The sequence below is a fragment of the Glossina fuscipes genome, unplaced genomic scaffold (assembly GCF_014805625.2).
Source record: "Glossina fuscipes isolate IAEA_lab_2018 unplaced genomic scaffold, Yale_Gfus_2 111, whole genome shotgun sequence".
NCBI classification, from domain to species: Eukaryota; Metazoa; Arthropoda; class Insecta; order Diptera; family Glossinidae; genus Glossina; species Glossina fuscipes.
The window spans coordinates 3179278-3198509 of record NW_023998454.1 but is presented as its reverse complement, the minus strand read 5'-3'; the positions used below and the strand labels follow the sequence as shown (position 1 = coordinate 3198509).

The 19232-nt window shown below is 32.9% G+C and overlaps 1 protein-coding gene across 8 annotated transcripts; it reads right to left on the bottom strand.

The window, feature by feature from the left end:
* Positions 1–1195: 1195 nt before the first annotated feature.
* LOC119638976 (methionine-R-sulfoxide reductase B1) lies at positions 1196–11222 on the bottom strand. Of its 8 annotated transcripts, XM_038036139.1 has the most exons (5): positions 11041–11221; positions 10597–10829; positions 9530–9676; positions 9296–9460; positions 4169–7674 (listed from the first exon to the last, which is right to left on the bottom strand). In XM_038036139.1, the coding sequence occupies exons 2-5, from the start codon at positions 10742–10744 to the stop codon at positions 7433–7435; spliced, it is 702 nt and encodes a 233-aa protein (XP_037892067.1). In that variant the 5' UTR covers positions 10745–10829; positions 11041–11221; the 3' UTR covers positions 4169–7432. The 8 variants fall into 8 exon arrangements, with proteins under 8 accessions (XP_037892071.1, XP_037892068.1, XP_037892070.1 ...); XM_038036143.1 differs by lacking the exons at positions 4169–7674; positions 11041–11221 and adding an exon at positions 1196–2319 and having other exon boundaries at positions 10597–11031; XM_038036140.1 differs by lacking the exons at positions 4169–7674; positions 11041–11221 and adding an exon at positions 2615–3276 and having other exon boundaries at positions 10597–11031.
* Between the last annotated feature and the right edge of the window lie 8010 nt (positions 11223–19232).

The window sequence follows — 19232 nt, the reverse complement described above, 5'->3', positions numbered from 1 at the left end:
TGCATTCTACACATTTTTCATTCCAAAAATGGAAATGGACGACCACGCCCACCGTAAATAACAAATATATTTAGCTTAGAAATAAACCTAAAACTTATGCAAGTTTTTAATACTAGTCTAGCGATTACAGCTTATAATAACAATTTTGTATCCTGCCTCATCATGCTACGGAAAAGTAAAATTCGCATTGGTATGATGAATGTTGGTGAATTACGAGATTTAGGCCCAGCCGGATGTAAGTGCCTCACTATTTTATACTTACTGGAAAATCCCCGAAACATGAGGAATATATTCATTTTACAACGACAAGAAGAAGCCTCCAGAAACCCCATAAAGAATATATATATTCTTTTTCAGCAACAAATTCTGAATCGATTAAAGTGTGCTCGCCGGAGGACCACCCTCTGCTTAATGTCTGTCACAAACATTCTTCTAAACGCATAAAAGAAGCTATCGGTTTCAAATTTGGCAGAAACATTGGAAGCCCATGCACGCAGATTGGTATTGAAAGTGGGCCAAATTGATCGAAGGATACGACTACAATATCACGTAAACTGCGAACACCTCTTGTTTTCAAAGGAAAAGAAAATAGTTTTTTTTAAATTACTCACAAACCGCAGCAGATAAACTTATAATAATGCAGAGGAATTTTCTATATGCGGGGCGATTGTATCCACACAGAAATTAAACCGCCCGTGCCCACCCAATATTATAGCGCCCCAAACCTTTATGACGTCCAGAAGCAAAATCTCATCAAAAATCTCATAAAATAGATAACCAGTGTAAAGTAGATTGAATCGTTTGGAATACACCTGCGCACGTCCGCTTGTTCGTTTGTCCGTCTCTTCAACTATATAGCAGTTGCGGGAAACATTCTTGTGTTTGGAAAATTGAGGATATCGGCACACTTCTACAATGCAACATAAAGTGCGAATGCCTTCGCTTTCCATATATTTTGCTCGTTACTCATAAATTACGACGGATACAATTGATATAAAATACCTCTTTTACGCAACAAAAATAGGGAAAATTAATCGCGCCCATCCAGTAATATAGAGCATAGAAATTTAGTTTTTTCCTTTTTTTTAATCTTTCTTGCGGTAATTATGACGGCTGTAAAATTCGGTCACAGCCGAATACAATTTCCTTTTTTTCCGTTTTGCATATATTTTATTTGCGGAAAATTTTAGCTTTCTTATATAATTTGAAGGAAAGTGCGGAGGAAAGGTGAAGTACGGCGAGTGCTAAAACTGTATATGCTACAATAATGTGAAGAGCATGAGGGTATGCCGCAGGATAGACGACCCATTGACATCGACGATAAGGACCTTTATTCACGGCACATTCCAGCTTATGCTTTGTCTTTTGATGCGATCAAAAGGCGGTATAGTGATCCTACCCAAAAAAGCCATTTATCACAAAGAAAAGCTACAGCCAAATTCGAAAGAAAAAAAATTAATGCAGTTGAACAGATCGTTAACAATATGCGAGGATAGTATGATAAAGTAGTTTTCTCACAATGTATTACAAAACCTTTCCAGCGAACGATAGATCCATCAACGGGACTAACAGCCTCACTTTATTCATCATACATTATTACTTTATTCAAACGGCTGTTCCAGATGACGATTTTTTGTTTTGCTACGGAATTCATAGGCGGCCAGAAATCCTGAGAACAAGTATTAGTTAACGGAGGACAACACTTTGCATAGAATATCTTGCACTGCTTCTTTTAAGTAAACAACCTTCTTTAAAACGCAACTCTATGGCGATGTAAGATATCAGTTCTATACCTGCTCTAAATTTTGAGAATTATAGTTTTTTCTTTTGCCTTTTGGAAACAATGGCCAGATTACAGCCACTTTCAAACATAATTGGTGGCCATAAAACAAGAATATTTTTACGATGAATTTGAAAGGAATGTCGAAATCCATAAGAAAGAAAAATGTTCTTGCAGTCAAGCAAATTGATAGCTTTGAACCATAGTTTATATCAAAATTATCTTTCAGGAAGCGGTAGTTCAGTAAATATGATTGGTAAGTGTCAAACATGCAAATTCCTTTTTCGTTTATCGTAGTTTTTGAATTTTTTTCTTTCCAGTTATTATGTGGCGTGAAATTTCTTTGCAAAATTGACTATAGTGGATTCACTAAGAGACGTCGTAATCGACAATTTTTTCTGACGATTTCGTCGCATCAATATTACGCGATCCATTAAAATTTATGATCTGTGCGAGCTATCGACCACCCGGATCGTGACTTTTAAAAGTATCAACAAAACAGCTTTGAAGTTCGTCTGTTTGGTCACATATGCGTATATCTGCAAATAAGGAAACACAAAAACGCCAATAAAAAAAGTAATCATAAAAGAAAAAACAAGAATGATAAAATCACCTTTTCTAAATAAAACATTGAAACTTTCGGAGTTACGAAATGTTCCATGGCAAGTCAACAACATTTTTTTTAATTTTTTTTCTTTAACGCGCTTTAACAGCAAAAGTTGGCTTACTTTTATTTTAGCGCCTAAGATGAGCGGAAAGGCTTGCCATCATTACTTATCATACTTATAATATAACGAAATTGGCAATGTCGCAAGCAAACACAACAATTTTTTCTTTTCAATTTTGGTTTATTAGCAAATTATCAAAAGATATGCATACACTTTCACACTCATACAATTTAACTTTTTAGAGTTTGGGTTTTTACGAATTAACAAAAAATTATATATATATATATATATATATATACATATATGTGTTTTTTTTTAATTAATGTTCACACATACACATAAGAACAAAATAGTGTTAAGTTAAATACGATTTTACTGTAGCTTTTAATTGCACATTAATCTACAACAATATTGTTACTGTTTTCTTTTATTTATAATTATTTTTTTTATCATTTCGTTTTTGTTTTTATATTTCCATTAAAAGCGTTAAAATTGACATAAACAAATGTTTTTACTTAGCCTTCTCTAACATGACTGCATGATGTAAATGTTGTTGCTTTGTTTAATTACGCAAAAATCGAATTAATTTAGTGTCTATCTGTTGTTATTGTTGAACGATGGCTGGAGCTGCATTGACATTTGCAGTAATAAGTTTATTAAGATCATCGGCCGAAACGAAATCAATAGCCGCCGAATTGATACAATATCGCTTACGAGTTGGTTGCGGTCCATCTTCGAAGACGTGTCCCATATGAGAATTACATCTGGAGCAGCGTACCTCTGTGCGTATGCGTTCTGGATGTTTAATTAGTAGTAAAATATTACCCCCTTTTTATCAGTAATTTGCAATTGCATTTTATTGGAAAAATATTTTTACAAGAGAATATTGTTGTTTTGTATTTTTTTTTTTTTTTTTTTTTTTTGTTTGTTTAACAATACAATTTACAAACAATTTAAAAGGTTAACAAGGAGATTTATTATTACAAATGATGTAAAAGTGGTTTTATTATCAGTTTCAGTTGTCAATGCGTTTTAAGAGTAGAAAGGTTTTTTTTTAAATTGCACAGAATGGAAACAAAGTTGAACAAGAAAAAAAAAGAACAAAAAGGAAATGAAGCAAACCAGAACGAAATAGATAAAAAGTGCAAAGAACAGCACACATTCAGCAAAACGAAATATGTAAACAATTAATGTGAAAACATAAGATATAAAATATAAAAAAAAAAAAGAAAGAAATTGCGTCGAAAATTCACAAAAGTGATTCAGAAGAAAAGAGAAATGCAAATGAGAGCAAAACGAAATGAAAGTAAGTAAAGAGAAGTGAAAAAATGGACGAAAAATACAAAATGATTTATTGATTTATTTGTACGTTATTTATTATTGTTTGTTATTGTTTTTGGTTTTGAAAAGCGCATTTGCAAGCCAGCATAGGTTTTTTTCCATTTTGACATTTATTAGGGCGATGATAATGAGAGAATGATTGTGATAATCATTTGTATATATATAAATAATTAAATTTTAACAAGTTTAGCCGTTTGTTTTTAGTATAAAGTGTAAAGGTTTTAAGTATGTTTTCTTGTGTTCGGGTGTGTTGGTGTGTGGGTGTATGTGTGCGTGTTTGTGAATTAGAACCCCCCCAAAACAGGCACATTTATGTATGTTTATATAAAAAGCGAGAAAAAATAAAGAAATAGAAAAATATATATAAAAAAATTAATTATTTATATTGTCTTACTCATTGATTCATTGATTGATTGATTGGTCTATACATATACTAATTATGCATGAGAAAAATAAAAATTAAAAAAAAAGTAATAAGAAATCCTCTATAGAATTAAAAAATTGAAAAGTAGAGTAACACAAAGACAACCACATAATAAATAAGAGTTCTTAACAAAAGGAAGTAAAACTGCAAAACAAAAGCCACGGAAATATGCCATTAGCAGAGCTTTAGGAAGAAAATGAAATGAAACCGCTAATGGGTGTTTGACTGACTGGTTAAGCTGAGGAAAAAAATAAAAGAAAAATCCCAAAATACACTAAGCTACCACTCACAAGTTGAGGAAAACAATTTAAAATAAAACAAACAATAAAAGCATTAAATAAACGAACAAAAGGAAGAACATGTTAAAAAACTAAATTCGCTTTCTAGACGAATTTTGAACATCCACCACCTTAAGCCAAGAGCAAACCATTCAACTAAATTTGCACATAAAAATAGTAAACATTCTGGGCTCGTTGTGGCCGAGTGTGTACTGACCCCCTATTGAGATTGTCCCCTCTATTATTCTTTTCACAAATATACTTGCTGTGCATCGCAAATTTTTTTTGTTATTTTCGTTTTCTGAGTATTACGGCAGATTGGAATACTCTTAATTTTTCAGACTATGGGCAACTTAGGAACATTCTTATCGCATAATTAGACGAATAGCTGGATAGAAAACTTTAAACACTCATGCCAATTCTCCCGAATGGGGAGACAAAGTGCAAAAAACGACGAGATTTAGCAATGATAAGCTAAGAAATTCTGCTGGAATTTTGTATAGTATTTTGTACAAAACTAAATTGAATGAAGTGTTGCAGAAAAGAAATTCGCGAGCGCTTTATAATGTACATTACATAGTATAGAGCATGTCTTGCATATGTTTTAAATCGTGTTAATCCAACGTCTGGAGACGAATAATCCTTACACGTATTGCAATTGTAATGCCTGAGTAATAAATCATATTGAAGAACGATTTTGATTAAAATCTTCAATTAAGCGTTATCCTGAACAATGTCGCGCTATTTCCACCCAACGGCTAAACAATGACGCTCACTTCTAACATAATGTGCGAAGAATGATGGCCATTTCTGAGTTGATGGATGAACAATGACACTCACGTTTGATTGAAATCAGCTGGAATATACTAAAATATGCTCACAAATTGTGAGAACAGTTCTCCTTCTATTATTATTCCATAATCCTGTCTCAATGAACATGGGCAAAAAAAATAATCGTCGTTACACTAATCAGACACTAAAGAGCAAGGTCGTCATTACGGCACAATTCTCTGGCACGCACGCATGATATCGGTAATAATAAAAATCCCCACTGATTCAAGAAGCCGTGCAATTTAGACTATTAGTCGAAGCTTTCCATAAAAACTGCCTGTGTCTACAAAAACTGGCTATTTGGCATACCGTTCTTATCAGCTCAATGCTTGGAGACGTGCTTTTCAACAATGAATAACACCAATTTAAAGTGTTTTGGTATGCATCCAATTTTCAACAATGAAAAGTAGTAAACCTTGCATCGTCACTTCATTCGAATCAAAGTCCGATGATGGATACTCTTCAATAAAATCGGTACTGCATAACACTATTTTCTTTCTTTATTAACATGCTTCTAAATCGATCAGAATTATTTTAAAACTCAATTTTTTCAATGAAAAAGGCCAGACAACGACACGCGCATCAGACGGAAGATTTTAACAAGAAATTACCTCTCGAGCCGAAAACAGAATTGGTACAATATATAGCATGTCTAAGTAACAATATTACATAGTACAGTTAAGAGAAAGGCATCCTTACTGAGAAATTCTGTAAAGAAATTCACGTTTTTTTTATTATCAGACTTGTTAGCGCGGTCCATTTGAACTGAAAAATTTATATAGCTTCATTTCATATTCACACAATGAAGTCTGAAATCAGTTGTATTTTTATAAGAAATAAACGCACGAAGTTGTATTGAAACCAAAATCAGTTGTATTTTTATGAGAAATAATATAAATATATATTATATATGATTTTTTTCCGCACTTACAACGAGAAGGGCACTTGTAGACAGTGGAAACGCGAAGGAAAATATTGAGCTGCTGCTATAAGTCGCACCGCTCCGATGCATCGTGCGTACGAGACGTAAGAGGTATGACTTAATTTATTTCAAAGCTAGAAACTCTTTGTAGTACAAAGCATAAAAGTTATGTTACTAATCACTTGGTAAAGATAGCGCATCACTAATGAGACAATGATGCAGAGTTTAGCGTGCGAAGATCAAAATTATTCCTCGTTTTGTCATTTTTGTGCGCATTTTATTACTTAAGTTAAGATTTAAATAATAGCTGAATATCATCATGGAGAGCGGATAAGTAAATCATATTCCAAAACAGGGAAAATTTCACTGCGAACAAGATCTTCTTTTATACATAGTATAACTAGGTAATAATATGAAGCTCGAAATACGTTTGCATCTTCTCTTTGCTAACTAGTAAAAGCAGGCATAGGAATTTTCTGGCTTCTAGGGTAATACCGCCAGTTAGCATGGACATAGAAAGCCCGAAGAAGCTGTGTGTGCCAGGAAAGTAGATATAGTAACCCCATACCCAATAATTCTGTGTAGGAATCTTAGTCATCTGCGCTTACAGAGCGCAATGCATTGATCACAAAATAAATGGATGGAACTTAGTTATAGTTAATAACAGTTTCTCGTTTGGACTTGAAGGAAATATTAAATGAACATCAAAACGATGTCTGCAATGGTCCCTAAACTATAAACGTAAAACTTCTACAAATTTTTCTTTTTAAGTATTTTAACATTTATTTTTAGTGTGTCACAAATCACGCTTAGCTTCAAGTTATATCTTTGATGAAATTAATTCAAAAGCGTATTGGCAAAGTTTCTACCCATTTTCGATTTATGCGAAAACAGACAATCGGACATAGTTAAATAGATTGAAAATCTTGCTCTGTCCAATATCACTTTTCGCTTTCATACAGTTTTCGCGATTGCAAACGGTCTAGAGAACTATTTTTTACTAGACCGGTGGTGAATGTAATGAAGAACGCACCAGCACAACAAATTAGTTAACTAAAAAAAAGCCATAATAAATTATGTAAATGATGACGATTGTATGTTTGTACATATGTATATCAGATGTTATATGAGATTTTTCTTCTTTTTTTTTTTGTTTGTTTGAAAATTACGACTTATAACGAAATGAACTTATTTTTTGGCTGGCTGTCCACTTTGCTGAGAGTTTCTACGATTTGTTGAAGCTGATCCCGACGCCTGGTTGGATGATGATGGTTTCGCTGGTTGGGCAACAAAGTTAATAGAAGCTGAATTGATGCAATAACGCAGATATTTTGGTGGCGGACCATCATCAAAAACATGACCCATATGAGCGCCACATTTTGAACAACGCACCTCAGTGCGTATCATGCCTAGCATTTTTGAAATGACTACTGTTTTTATAACCATTTTTGGACATGAAATTAAAATTTAATCTCGAAGCAAAAATGAAAAATAACAAAAATTGCATAACAACGAAATTTTTAACGGAAATATAATTAAACACAAATCATAAACGGAGAAAATTGTAATTGCATTTTATATATTCAATTGAACAAAAGGAACAAAAAGATAAACGGAGAATAAAAAAATATAAGAGAAGAGAATATTTTATTTAATTAATATTAGTCTTTAAACCTGAAATATTGATTCTAATAGTATAGGAGTTGGTTAGTAAACACATATACAGAATAGCGGCCTTAGGGTTACGTACAACAAACATAACAACATACTCGTTACGTTACGGTTTTTTGACAGTCTACGTTTAGATAACTCAACTAAGGGAATAGAAAACGTTAATGATAGAACAAGAATTTGAAAGATGTAGGATAACGAAAGGATACTAGCAAAAAAAAAAGGATACTAGTAGGATACTAACAAAACCATCAAACAGCAAAACACACTAGCTTCGAGAATATTAAATATTTTTTCGATAGTTTCCTTTTCATAAGGGCCATAATTAAAAACAAGCACAATAAAGTTCACAACCAAACGAAAAATATTTTTGAAAAATGCCATAAACAAAATGAAAGTGGAGCCGTAATGAACTTAAAATTATTTAAAATTACATAAAAGTAAAGGAGCGTAGAAAAAATATCTAAGCTTAATCATAAAATAGCAGAGGTTTTAATGTTTTTAAGCTTTTTTATCGATTGGTTTATACTTTGCTATTTCTACAAAACCCAGCAATCAGAAAATATACATAGTGAACGCGCTCTCAAAAGTGTATGGAAAATTGCTAAAGACAAACGATCTTAATTATTAACTTTTGGCATGATTTCTTTTGAAACAGTCTCCACATGCTTACATCAAGTTTTAATTGAAATATCAAGATACCTTTATAAAAATTTTTTCGTGCAAAATTTTATCGACAGCAGAAAACTCAATCAAAGCCGACGAACATATTGTTCAATAGGAATATTGGTACAATAGTTGATCAGAAGTTTCTGCACGAGAATGCAGATATATAAGTTTCTTCACAATAAAATTTTGTTAGAGGACGTACTAACTTAATCCTACACAACACTTGCTTTCGTAATATCTTATGTTGGTAAAATTCCTTTTTAGTTTAATTCTTGAACGACTTGGTCAGTGTGTCCATACTAAGGCATTCAGTAAAGCGTACGCTTATAAGCATCCTTGATTTTCGCTTAACTCAATATCATTTAAGCAGATATTTTGGCTAAGCTATTTGCGGTGCACTTTGGCAAAGTATAAATTTCCCTTCTTTGTTCGTTTCTACGTCCTATTGCTGTTAGTGGTCGCACAAATTAATATTTTTTGCCCAGGTTTTAGACAAGCTTACTTAAATTCCTTACATCAGGCCCGAAAGTAAGCCTTGATTCGAAAACGCTTAAAAAGCTGCCCTTAATTAAAAAATTTTTATGTATATCCTGACAGGATGAGTAGTACCAACTAATCGAACTTTCCTCATTTGTTGCTATTTTATGATTAAGGTACTTATCCAGAATACCAAGCAACTAAATTTATCAATTATAATTTGCAAAACATTACCTGGTATGCTGGCGTCACGATGCAACGTTACTTTTCCTTTATCCAGGACATCATTGAAAGCCGGCCAACCACAACCGGAATCATATTTGGTATCGGAACTAAATAAATCCTGATGACAGACAATACATTGATAAACGCCTTTCTCGTAATGTTTATTATAACAGCCTAAGATGATATAAAAGGATTTTAGTGTATAATTACAGTAAACATAAAACAATAAACATTAACCGTTACCAGTAAATGGCCGTTCTGTGGCTGCTTCTTGAGTTACTTGATACTGTAAAGGGGTTAAACGTTTCCTCAATTCCGCTTTGTCTACAGATATTTTGTCATTTCTATTCTCCATATTATTGTTACTGTTAATGTTGTTCTTTGAAGTGTCTGCAATTAAAATGAAAATCTACTTTGAGATTTTTGTAGCCAGAAAGGTCCTGTAAATGAACTCTTTATTTTTCTCAAATGTAGTTTTCTAAAAATTTCTTCAAGACTGTTCCTCCATCTATTCTCTGCACTTTTTTACATAATTATGGTCAATATTCGGCGTACACTGCCATAACTGAAATCTTCAAAAAACCAAGATAATATCAAAGAAAATATCAAAGATTTCATCAACAAGATTGTTTAAATAGCGAAATATTCTTATCAAATCTAATTTAACAACCGTTTATTAAAAGGCTACAGACAATTATTGAAAGAAAATTGTTACTTTTAAATTTATTTTTATAATTTTCAAAAAAAACTTCATAGGTTGACTAAAACTAAATTTAAACTTTTCTTTCTTATATTTTTATAAAATTTTTTAATTAAAGAAAACAAGAAACAAAAGAAAAGGGGGGAAGGTTTACATATTCGAAGTTAATTTATAAGCAATAAGAAACCACTCATACTTCAAGTTTCAAGTTGTACGATAATTAGCGTATTTATTAACTTAACAAAATTAAAGTTTTATTTTACTTGCAAAATAACAACAAAATGTAAAAAGTATGTTAGTCAAACAATATCATCACTTATGCACCTGTCAGCAAACGAACGGAAATGCTAATGCAGTTAAAGTGTACGCATACACACATATTAACACCCACTTAATTGTATCGGGTAGGTGGAGCAATTTTTTATATAATTTGAACAAAGTTAATGACGACATTTTATAAACAAAAAATTATTAAATCTAATTCTTGGCCAAAAATCCAAATAGAGATCGAATCATCTTATAATGAATATGAGGGAAAGTCAAATAAAATTTATGGAGAAAAGTTAGTTTCTCTAATGCATGTTCGTTCGTATGTTTATTGATTGCTTACCAGAAGCAAAAGATTTGCTGTGTGCGAAAATAACAGGTGTAATCGATGCTGCCGCCTCAACTATTTGATAAATTTTACAATTCTTAAGACATACAATTTTATTTTTATTTATGCTGCTCCGTAGTGCGTGGCGAAAAAGTGAAAACATTTTCTTTAATGAGTTTGTTTTAAGCACAAAAAGGTCCCGTATGATTACTGAATCATCAAAATTTTAAAGGCATCAAAACCATCACCTTTAATCAACAGGACAAAAGAGAAAGCAGCATAGAGGGTTTTGAATTAAGAACAAATTGCTTCGAGATCCACTAATTTTACAAAAGTTTAATTTCGCAATAAAATAATTTTCTGTATGTTTCATAAGTTGTCTGCCTCAAGCTTAGGGAAAACAGTTTGTCCTTGAAATGTTTTTGAAAAAGCTTGATCAGGCGAACACCACGAACTCACTTCTTCTTAGTTGTAATCACGCTGTGCACTTAAAACTACTCTTTAAAAATTTTTTTTTAAAATAAAACAAATTAATTAGAAATGAAAATTTTCAACCGTTTAACACCTCAAAAAACAAATTTTCAACATAAATCTCTTACAAGTCCATCTGTCGAAAAACTAACATACAAAACCGAAGCGTTAATGACGGTGGTAATATTTTCTGGCAGGTATTGCTGTTTCTTACCAGAGTTGCCACATTTACAATTGCTGGAAAATTGAAAACATAATATTTAAAAACATAATACTACTAAATTTAATAAGTGAGTTTTAAGAAGAAGGAAGAACTTTATTCTTTGACCGAAACCTATTTAAGTTAAACATATTAAAAGCTGTTAACATGCACACATAAAAGCTCAGTCAAGGAAAATTGTTCAATTTTTGAAAAGCCATAGCGGGATTAGCATGTCGTGTGATCTATTATGTAAATAACCAATATGTAAAATAAAAAAAAGACATTGAAATGTCTGTTGCATAATATGTAATCAGACCTAACTAACCGTTCTCTTCTGACTTTATTATCGTTAAAGCAGTCCTAACATTAGTTTTGTGTTGTTTGTCATCGTTTTTTCACTTTATATCAATTTTCGTATCCCACAGCAGAAATGATAACAAGCCTCTCTAACATCAATATTGCACTTAAATAGGGGCGTAACTGTGTATTTGAAAGCTATGTTCAGTTTTCGTCTCCGGCTGGTCTTGCTTCACATATTTCATGTGCACTCAGTGTTGTCCGAAAACTTTCGTTTTTTTTTTTGCTTTACGTATGCATATCATCCGTTATAAATACCGCCTCATATCTGTGAAATTAGACGAAAGTAAAACAGCTCATGAGAAAGAATAAATAAATTATGTAACTAACGAACTTTGAACTTTCACTTTTGCTGCCTTACATCATATACTGAAGTTGCTTACATTTTCGTCAATTTGGACATATGTCCAGATAAACTATATGTATAAACTATATCGCATTAGTTTAATCTAAATAATATTCAATAAATTTTAATTGTCAAACATTTTCCTTCTTTGGTTTTAATTTCACCAGCCGCACGTAGCAAAAAAAATATTTTTACTGTTTTAAATAATAAATTTAGTTACTCTTCTTAACTATATTTGACGTATCGCCTACAAACGACTCAGCCCAATCATTAAGTAAGGATCATTAATTACAGAGCGCTTAATGTGTAGATTAAAACGTAGTCTTTTCTCGGATAGAGTCACTAAATCCATGCAGGATTTACATTTTCCAATTTTTATGATTCAATGAAATAGTAGTGAGTGAGTTCTTCCTTCAGGAAAAAAGCTTCTCGCATTTTTTAGATCTAATTGCATAAAATCTATTGAGCACTATGTAATCAGATTATTTAAGTCAGGTTGAAGCCGACGCGAGCGCGGTTCCAAGCGTTTACTTTGGCAATTCTGCGGGCACGATGTGGTCGAACGATTTTACTTTGTATGTAAAAATTTTACAAATTTATTTGTTTATCTTATTGCTTTATACGCTTTTAAAGCCTAGTTAATTATAAAAGTGTTAAATTTATTGAATTATATTAAAGTTTTTGTATTGATAGTGATATTGGTTTTTGTCATCAGCATTTGGTACTTTCGTGAAAAGAAATTGTCTATTGTTTATTGCGTGTTGTTGCTTCCAAAAATATGAGTGGATTCGCGGCTTTTACCGTTTTTCCCTTGGTTTACTCTTTGGTTACTATGTTTTTAATAGTGCGAAGTTTGTGGCTAGTTTAAGAGATCGCTTGCGAATACGTAACAAATTTTTTTGTTTTTTCTTTTTCAGAAACTCTATTTGCCTGTTGCTTTCTGACGTGGAGCGTTTGTATACATCATGTCGAACCAAAACAGGCTTTGATCCTAAACAATGCATTGCTTGTTGGCTTTGCAAACCCTTTTGTCGGGCGAAAAGTGCAGGTGTTAGAGACCGTGCTGCTGTTCTTTTGAGGATACCTTTGAGGATAACATGTTTGCACTTTTAATTTGGTTCCACCTCAACATAGAGCTATCTCGTCTTTTAAAGTGTCCGTTCCGACAGAGAACATGGAAATTTTGTTAAACGAATCATTGTGGTCGGTTGGATACTTAATTAAGGAGTCCATCCGTCGGGTTCGACTCCGTGAAGATAATTCGGTAGCTCGTCTACCCTCAAAAAGCTAACTGTTTCTTCGGGCCCAGTAACTTTCATTTACCAAAATGTTAGTGCCATTAACTTAAAAATTTACCCCACTTTCCTAAATTCAGTGAGCAAGGAGTTTTCTGTTTGGTTTTCAATAAAACTTGATTAAAGCCTGATTTACATTCGTGCGAACTTGCTTTCGTTCAACTACTCTAGCGTGGTAAATCCAATTTTCTCCAATAAACATTATGATTGTAATAAAACGAATATTTTAATATTTAAATCTCATCTTTCACACATTATGTTTGATTTCTCTGCTGGAAATATTGAAGCTTTACTGTTATCGTTCTATAAGTTTAACAAGAGAATAAAATATTTCAAAATTAGGAAAAACAAACTTTTCAAAAAATTTATGAAATGTGGTTCGGCTTACGACTATTTCGCCTACTCTGCTGCAAGGCATAGATTTAATTACCTCAACTACAAATATTATTGCAGATACCATAAGTTGATAAAATCCTCGCTGTTTGTTAACCCTAAAAATTTTTTTAAGTTTGTCAACTCTAAATAAAAATCTCCATATATCTCTCGTATGTTTTAGTTCATTCGTCGGAATCAAGCCCGTAATACTAATTCGGTAGCTCTTCTATTCTCAAAAAACTAACTGTTTCTTCGGGCCCAATAACTTTCATTTACCAAAGTGTTAGGGCCCCAACCTCAAAAATTCGTTCTACTTTCTCAAATTCAGCGAGCGCTGAGTTTTCCTGTTCGGCCTTCACTGAAACTTAGTTAAGGCCTTATTTGCAGCAATAGACGTTAAGATCCTTAAGCTTTTTGGGCCACTTCTTAATGAAATCTATCGCGGACTAGCTTTACTTAAAGAGAGCGCAGTACAACATCGTCAGCGTACATCGAGATATGGCTAGATTTAATCGCACTAAGTCGGACGCTTCACTTATATCAGTGTATACGTCATCCGTGCGAGAACCACCCGAAAAGCCTTCGAAATATAGCACGTAAACTCTAAGAAGTTCGTTGATTTTGCATTTAGGAAGCTATGCTCAGATAGAGCAATATAAGATTTGTTAGCGAAAGCTAATTGGTGACTAACAATTGTTTCAAACAATTTTTTTCTTCATGAAATATCTACACATTTGTGAGAGGGGATTAGGAAGCTACTCTTCCAAGACAAGGAATTATTAAGAATCTTTGACATAATGCCGCACAGCACAGCAGAGCATAATGTAGGTCTACAGGATGGAATGCCGCCAGACCCAGGCTTGCAACTATATTTTAGAGACCCCATCTAAAACGTCCTTTTCTGCAATGACCAAGTTAATAATCGAAACCGTTAACAGTTAAATCAGAATCAGCAGTTGAAAAATTTTGTGACACTCTTCCTCGAATCTTAATCAAATAAATTTTTGAAATGACTAAATCCGTAGTCATCACCGAGTTTGTGATTCGGTATGGGTAATCATCAGTTAAATGGGAAGCAGCAATGGAACAATTTCGTAAGAAGTACTCAGCAGGGAAGTTCGAGGTTTTAATATCACCAGAGATTTGGTACGTTAGAGTGGTTGTCTCTAATGGAACCATTTGCAACTTGCGGATCATGTGGTAAACTAAAAGATGGATAGCATTTTACAATTATGAATTGTCAATATATATTTGTAACAATATGGTGCAAATGTATAACATACTTAACTTGTCGCTTTCTTCGCTCCAACCCCTTTCATTTAATACCCATATCGCTGGTATTATCGCGAAAAAGTTAATCCATCTGGTCAGGTGGTGTTCACTATACTCATTTTTTTTGTGGTGGAAAGTCTAAAGCCATAACAAATTGACAGCAGGGAATGTAAATATTCATAATTCACTAAAAATGTAAATTTTTAATTAAAAAAATATGAAAAAAACAACTGATTTTGGTTTCAATAAAACCCACACCAAACATTTATAAGAAAAAACAACTGATTTTGGTTTCAGTAAATCCTACACCAAACATTTATAAGAAAAGAACAACAGACTATGCCAATAACATATCAACGCCCACACAGGCATATATATGTATATATGTATATGAAAACTAATATGGCGGCAAACATACAATTAGAAGTATGGTTGTACTGAAGAAGATTTCAATCAAATAAATCATTGAAAAACACAATAGAGCCATTAGATGTTGAAAAGGGGTCCGTACAACATGAAATTTTTATTGCAACACCAAATGTTGTGTGGTAAGTGGAAAGTCTCCAAACACCATATTAAAACGTCTAGCTTTCTTGGCGACAAATAAGGACAGCATGTTTCTTATAAGTAGAAATATCCCCATTTCGGGGAATATAGGAATAAGTTACATACAACTCTTTGCTACACATTTTCGTTCGAATGGCAACAAATTCAACGTCGCAAAAAGTTGGAAATTCGAAATAATCGATCTTCTCTGAAAACATAGAAAATAGAAGTTGGCTTTGGGCATGTTTCAATAAAAGCGAGACAGGCAAACTCCCCGACACCGTGCACCATGACTTTTGGGAAAATTATCGAGTTCTTCTGCATATAAAACCATTTTTATCTGCCTCAACCCCTAACGAGACGGCTAATTTACACCACCATGTTCACTTACACAATAATCACAAGCAATCACCCTACCAAAAATCAGTGTGAATAATGTTATCTAAGTTTAGTTTGAGTTTAGTTGGGGCAAAAATATAATACAGTCATGTGAAACAATTAGGTGCGAGGGAAAAGCATGGTCTTTGTAGGACACATCGATGTAAACTTCCTTTTACCTTCTCAAAAATTATCTACGCGCATAATTCAGAAAAGTTTTTTGACGACATGGGGATCAAACTTTAAGCGAAACAATTTTTTTCCATTTACTAAAAAGAAAAAAATTCGTTTTAAGGAAACACCCAAAATGAATAAAATTTATGCATCTATGCGTGCACAGGTAAGTAATAACCTGGCTACGCTATAGTTGCGATCCTAAAAATTAGTAATTTAGAGAATTTCAACTTAAAAACTTTTCATCGAAAGTTACCTTACGAATTCTTTACTAAATCATATTGATGTATTCACTAAAGAGAGATTGTATTAGATAGGGATCAACGCCGTTAGATTCACCTTTAAAAATATTAATTGTTGATAAGGAAGAACCAGTTATAACTTGAGATCAAAATGATCGCAAAACTTTTACTAGCATTTTTTTTTAAGAAAGTACCGCAGCTTAACAACCCACTGATCTTTAACGCAAACCATCAATTTTTTATTTATTTCTTCCAATCCTGGACAACACAGTGAAAATATGTTTGGAACCATATATGCTGATTCCTATGATTGAATTACATTCATAAACCCCGTATACATTAATCGTATTTTAATTAAATGAGTGGCTCTTCACTCATTGTAGCAAATTAAATATACTCCATCTTGCGGGTATAACAGTTGCTTGCACGTGCTTGCCGATGTCAAGTTCCACCATATGTTGCATGTGGCATAATTCGATGCTTGTTCACTGTCTTTGGTGAATGAGATTTCATTTTATTTCCAATAAACAGACAACTTAACAAACGAGCAGGCATCGAAACACGTTCGAAATTTTATTTGTGTACATGTTCATGGCGTCTCGTAAGTTCGTTTAAAAATCAATCCAGTTTGTTTTGGAGCGAATCCTTCGCGTGCTGGAATGTCGCAGCTATTTACGTAAAACCTCACAACACGACATCTTCGACTACCCCAAAACTAGGAAAATTATTAAACCAAAACCTGACAGACAACTACAACAATTTCACAACAATTCAATTGCTTGTTAATAGAGCTTTATTTTATATGTTGCGTCATCGCCGCGTTGAATATGTCGTAAACTCGGTGGAACGCCTCGTGCGCCTCTACTTTAGGAAAGGCCGGATCCAGGTATTTGCCGGTGAAGATCCTTTGCAACCAGTGGATAGCTCACCTCTTCGCAAATGTCATCTTCCTCTTCGGCTATGTAGCGAGGAATTGCGTATCCTGTGAGCGCCGCAGGTTACTGTTGAGGTAGTCTGAAAAACATAAAAAACATAATAATTTATGTTCATAGTTTAGTGCCTTCTGCTCGCTTTTCTACTTAATGTCATAATTTTAAGAAAAGGATGTCATGAATTTAATATCCATGTAATTATTTAATGTTAAGTTAAAAGTCGAGCAGTTCACAAGTCGGTTAGTGGTTATAGCGGCAATCTCCTAGCAAATAATTTAATTACACTAATAACGCAAGATATGTAGGTAAGTAGATAACAATTCAATAAATAAACGAGAAAATGATCTATTTCACCTAGTTTTTGAAAATAATATTTAATATAGCTCTTGTCCGTATGTTTACTTCACTAATCATTTCGTTTTTTTTTTATGAATAGAGAATTTTTTGAATTGCCAATAATAGATCTGCAAATCGATTTGTCTCTTCGGTCTACTACAGCCACAGTAATTTCGCGGTTTTTATGAGACCGGTATTTCCAAACTTTTCTTAGAACTGTTCAAGTCAATTAAATGGCATCACATCAAAGTTCCCTTTAGAACCACTCATGTGGAAGTAATTATTAAATAAAACACAAATGCGATTTAGTATACCCATGTTCTATTGCTCGAAAAATATAAAAACTTTATTTAAACATACAATTTTAACTGTATACACATACATGGTTACTTCATATATTCCTATATGCTTTTGTGCTTACGTTGGTTCAAGATGCATATACAAATGCGTACTCAGCTTTCGCATTCAAAGTACAATACAATACATTTGTATTATAAATGTATGACATATCAAAATACACAAGAATAGAGAAATTGTTAAAAAACATTTATTAAAATTCATACAACTTTTGTGAATACATAACAGCGTATGCTATGTCCTATACGCAGGACATTTCAAAAAGAAAGGCTATCTTTTATACCGCGGAACGATTTCAAGCATGTCAAATAGAAATGGTATTGGAATATGGCATATAATACGTGAAAAAATATGGACGGCAAATGTATTGATATTAATGGTTCCAACGTTATCGATTTACGAGCCCATTATTTTGACATCGATATGATTTGTGCCCGACACGCTAATATTCTATTCCGTTGCGTAACGAATGATACATGCGAAAAAATCACCGACGGAGGATTTATAATAAGGAGTTGCTATCCAGCTACAAATTCCAACACGTGAATATCGGAATGATCACTTTATCCAAATGAGGCTCCTATAATTGTAAGGAGTAACTTAAGTAACTTAAAACAAGTAAAAACTCTTCGGTAATATCATTAGCTATTTCCATATATAACACATTTAACTTGTCGCCTTTTACACGTCCTTTTATTTGATAACCATGTCGCTGGTATTATTACGAATAAATGAATCCATCAGGTCAGGTGGTGTTCACTATATTTATTTTACAATTAAAGCATTTTGAACGCATGTTTTCATGTAAGGAATGTACAGAATAATTTTCAACATTTGTTCTTGTTTATCTTATGAGTAATAAGCAGAAAATATTGTTCTTATTTTTGAAAAGATGAGTGATGTCAGATTATGGTGTAGTGCGGCTGTGTTCTTTGACCGTTAATTTCCATTTCTTTTCCACACAACCTGCGCGCAAGAACAACATTTGATATATTTGCGCATCTATTACACATTCTCCATTCTATGTCACACATACATGCATTCATACTTAGCTTTATCTACAAAAAAAAAAAAACGCAGAGTCTAAAAAAGCAATGGCAAATAACATTTCATATAAACTAATACAGCGTCAACCATAAAAGTGTTTAGCAGTGTTTTTTAATTATGTTTAATAAGGTTTTGATGTTGACGGCTAGTTTACACCACCATGTTCACTTACACATTCCGGATCGAAAGTGTATAAAATGTCATTAAACAGTCTTAAACAGTCTTAAACAGTCGTAAACAGTTGTAAACACTTTGTTAAAATAGCGAAATTCCCGATCGAAACTATATAAAATGTCATTAAACAGTCTTAAACAGTCCTAA

Coding starts and splice junctions, on each gene's coding strand:
- LOC119638976 (XM_038036139.1), bottom strand. CDS start 10,744: ATGTTTTCACTTTTTCGCCACGCACTACGGAGCAGCATAAATAAAAAT. Junction 9,461..9,529: donor CACAGAACGGCCATTTACTG/GTAACGGTTAAT, acceptor ATATCATCTTAG/GCTGTTATAATAAACATTAC. Junction 7,675..9,295: donor TCGTGACGCCAGCATACCAG/GTAATGTTTTGC, acceptor TTATAAAAACAG/TAGTCATTTCAAAAATGCTA.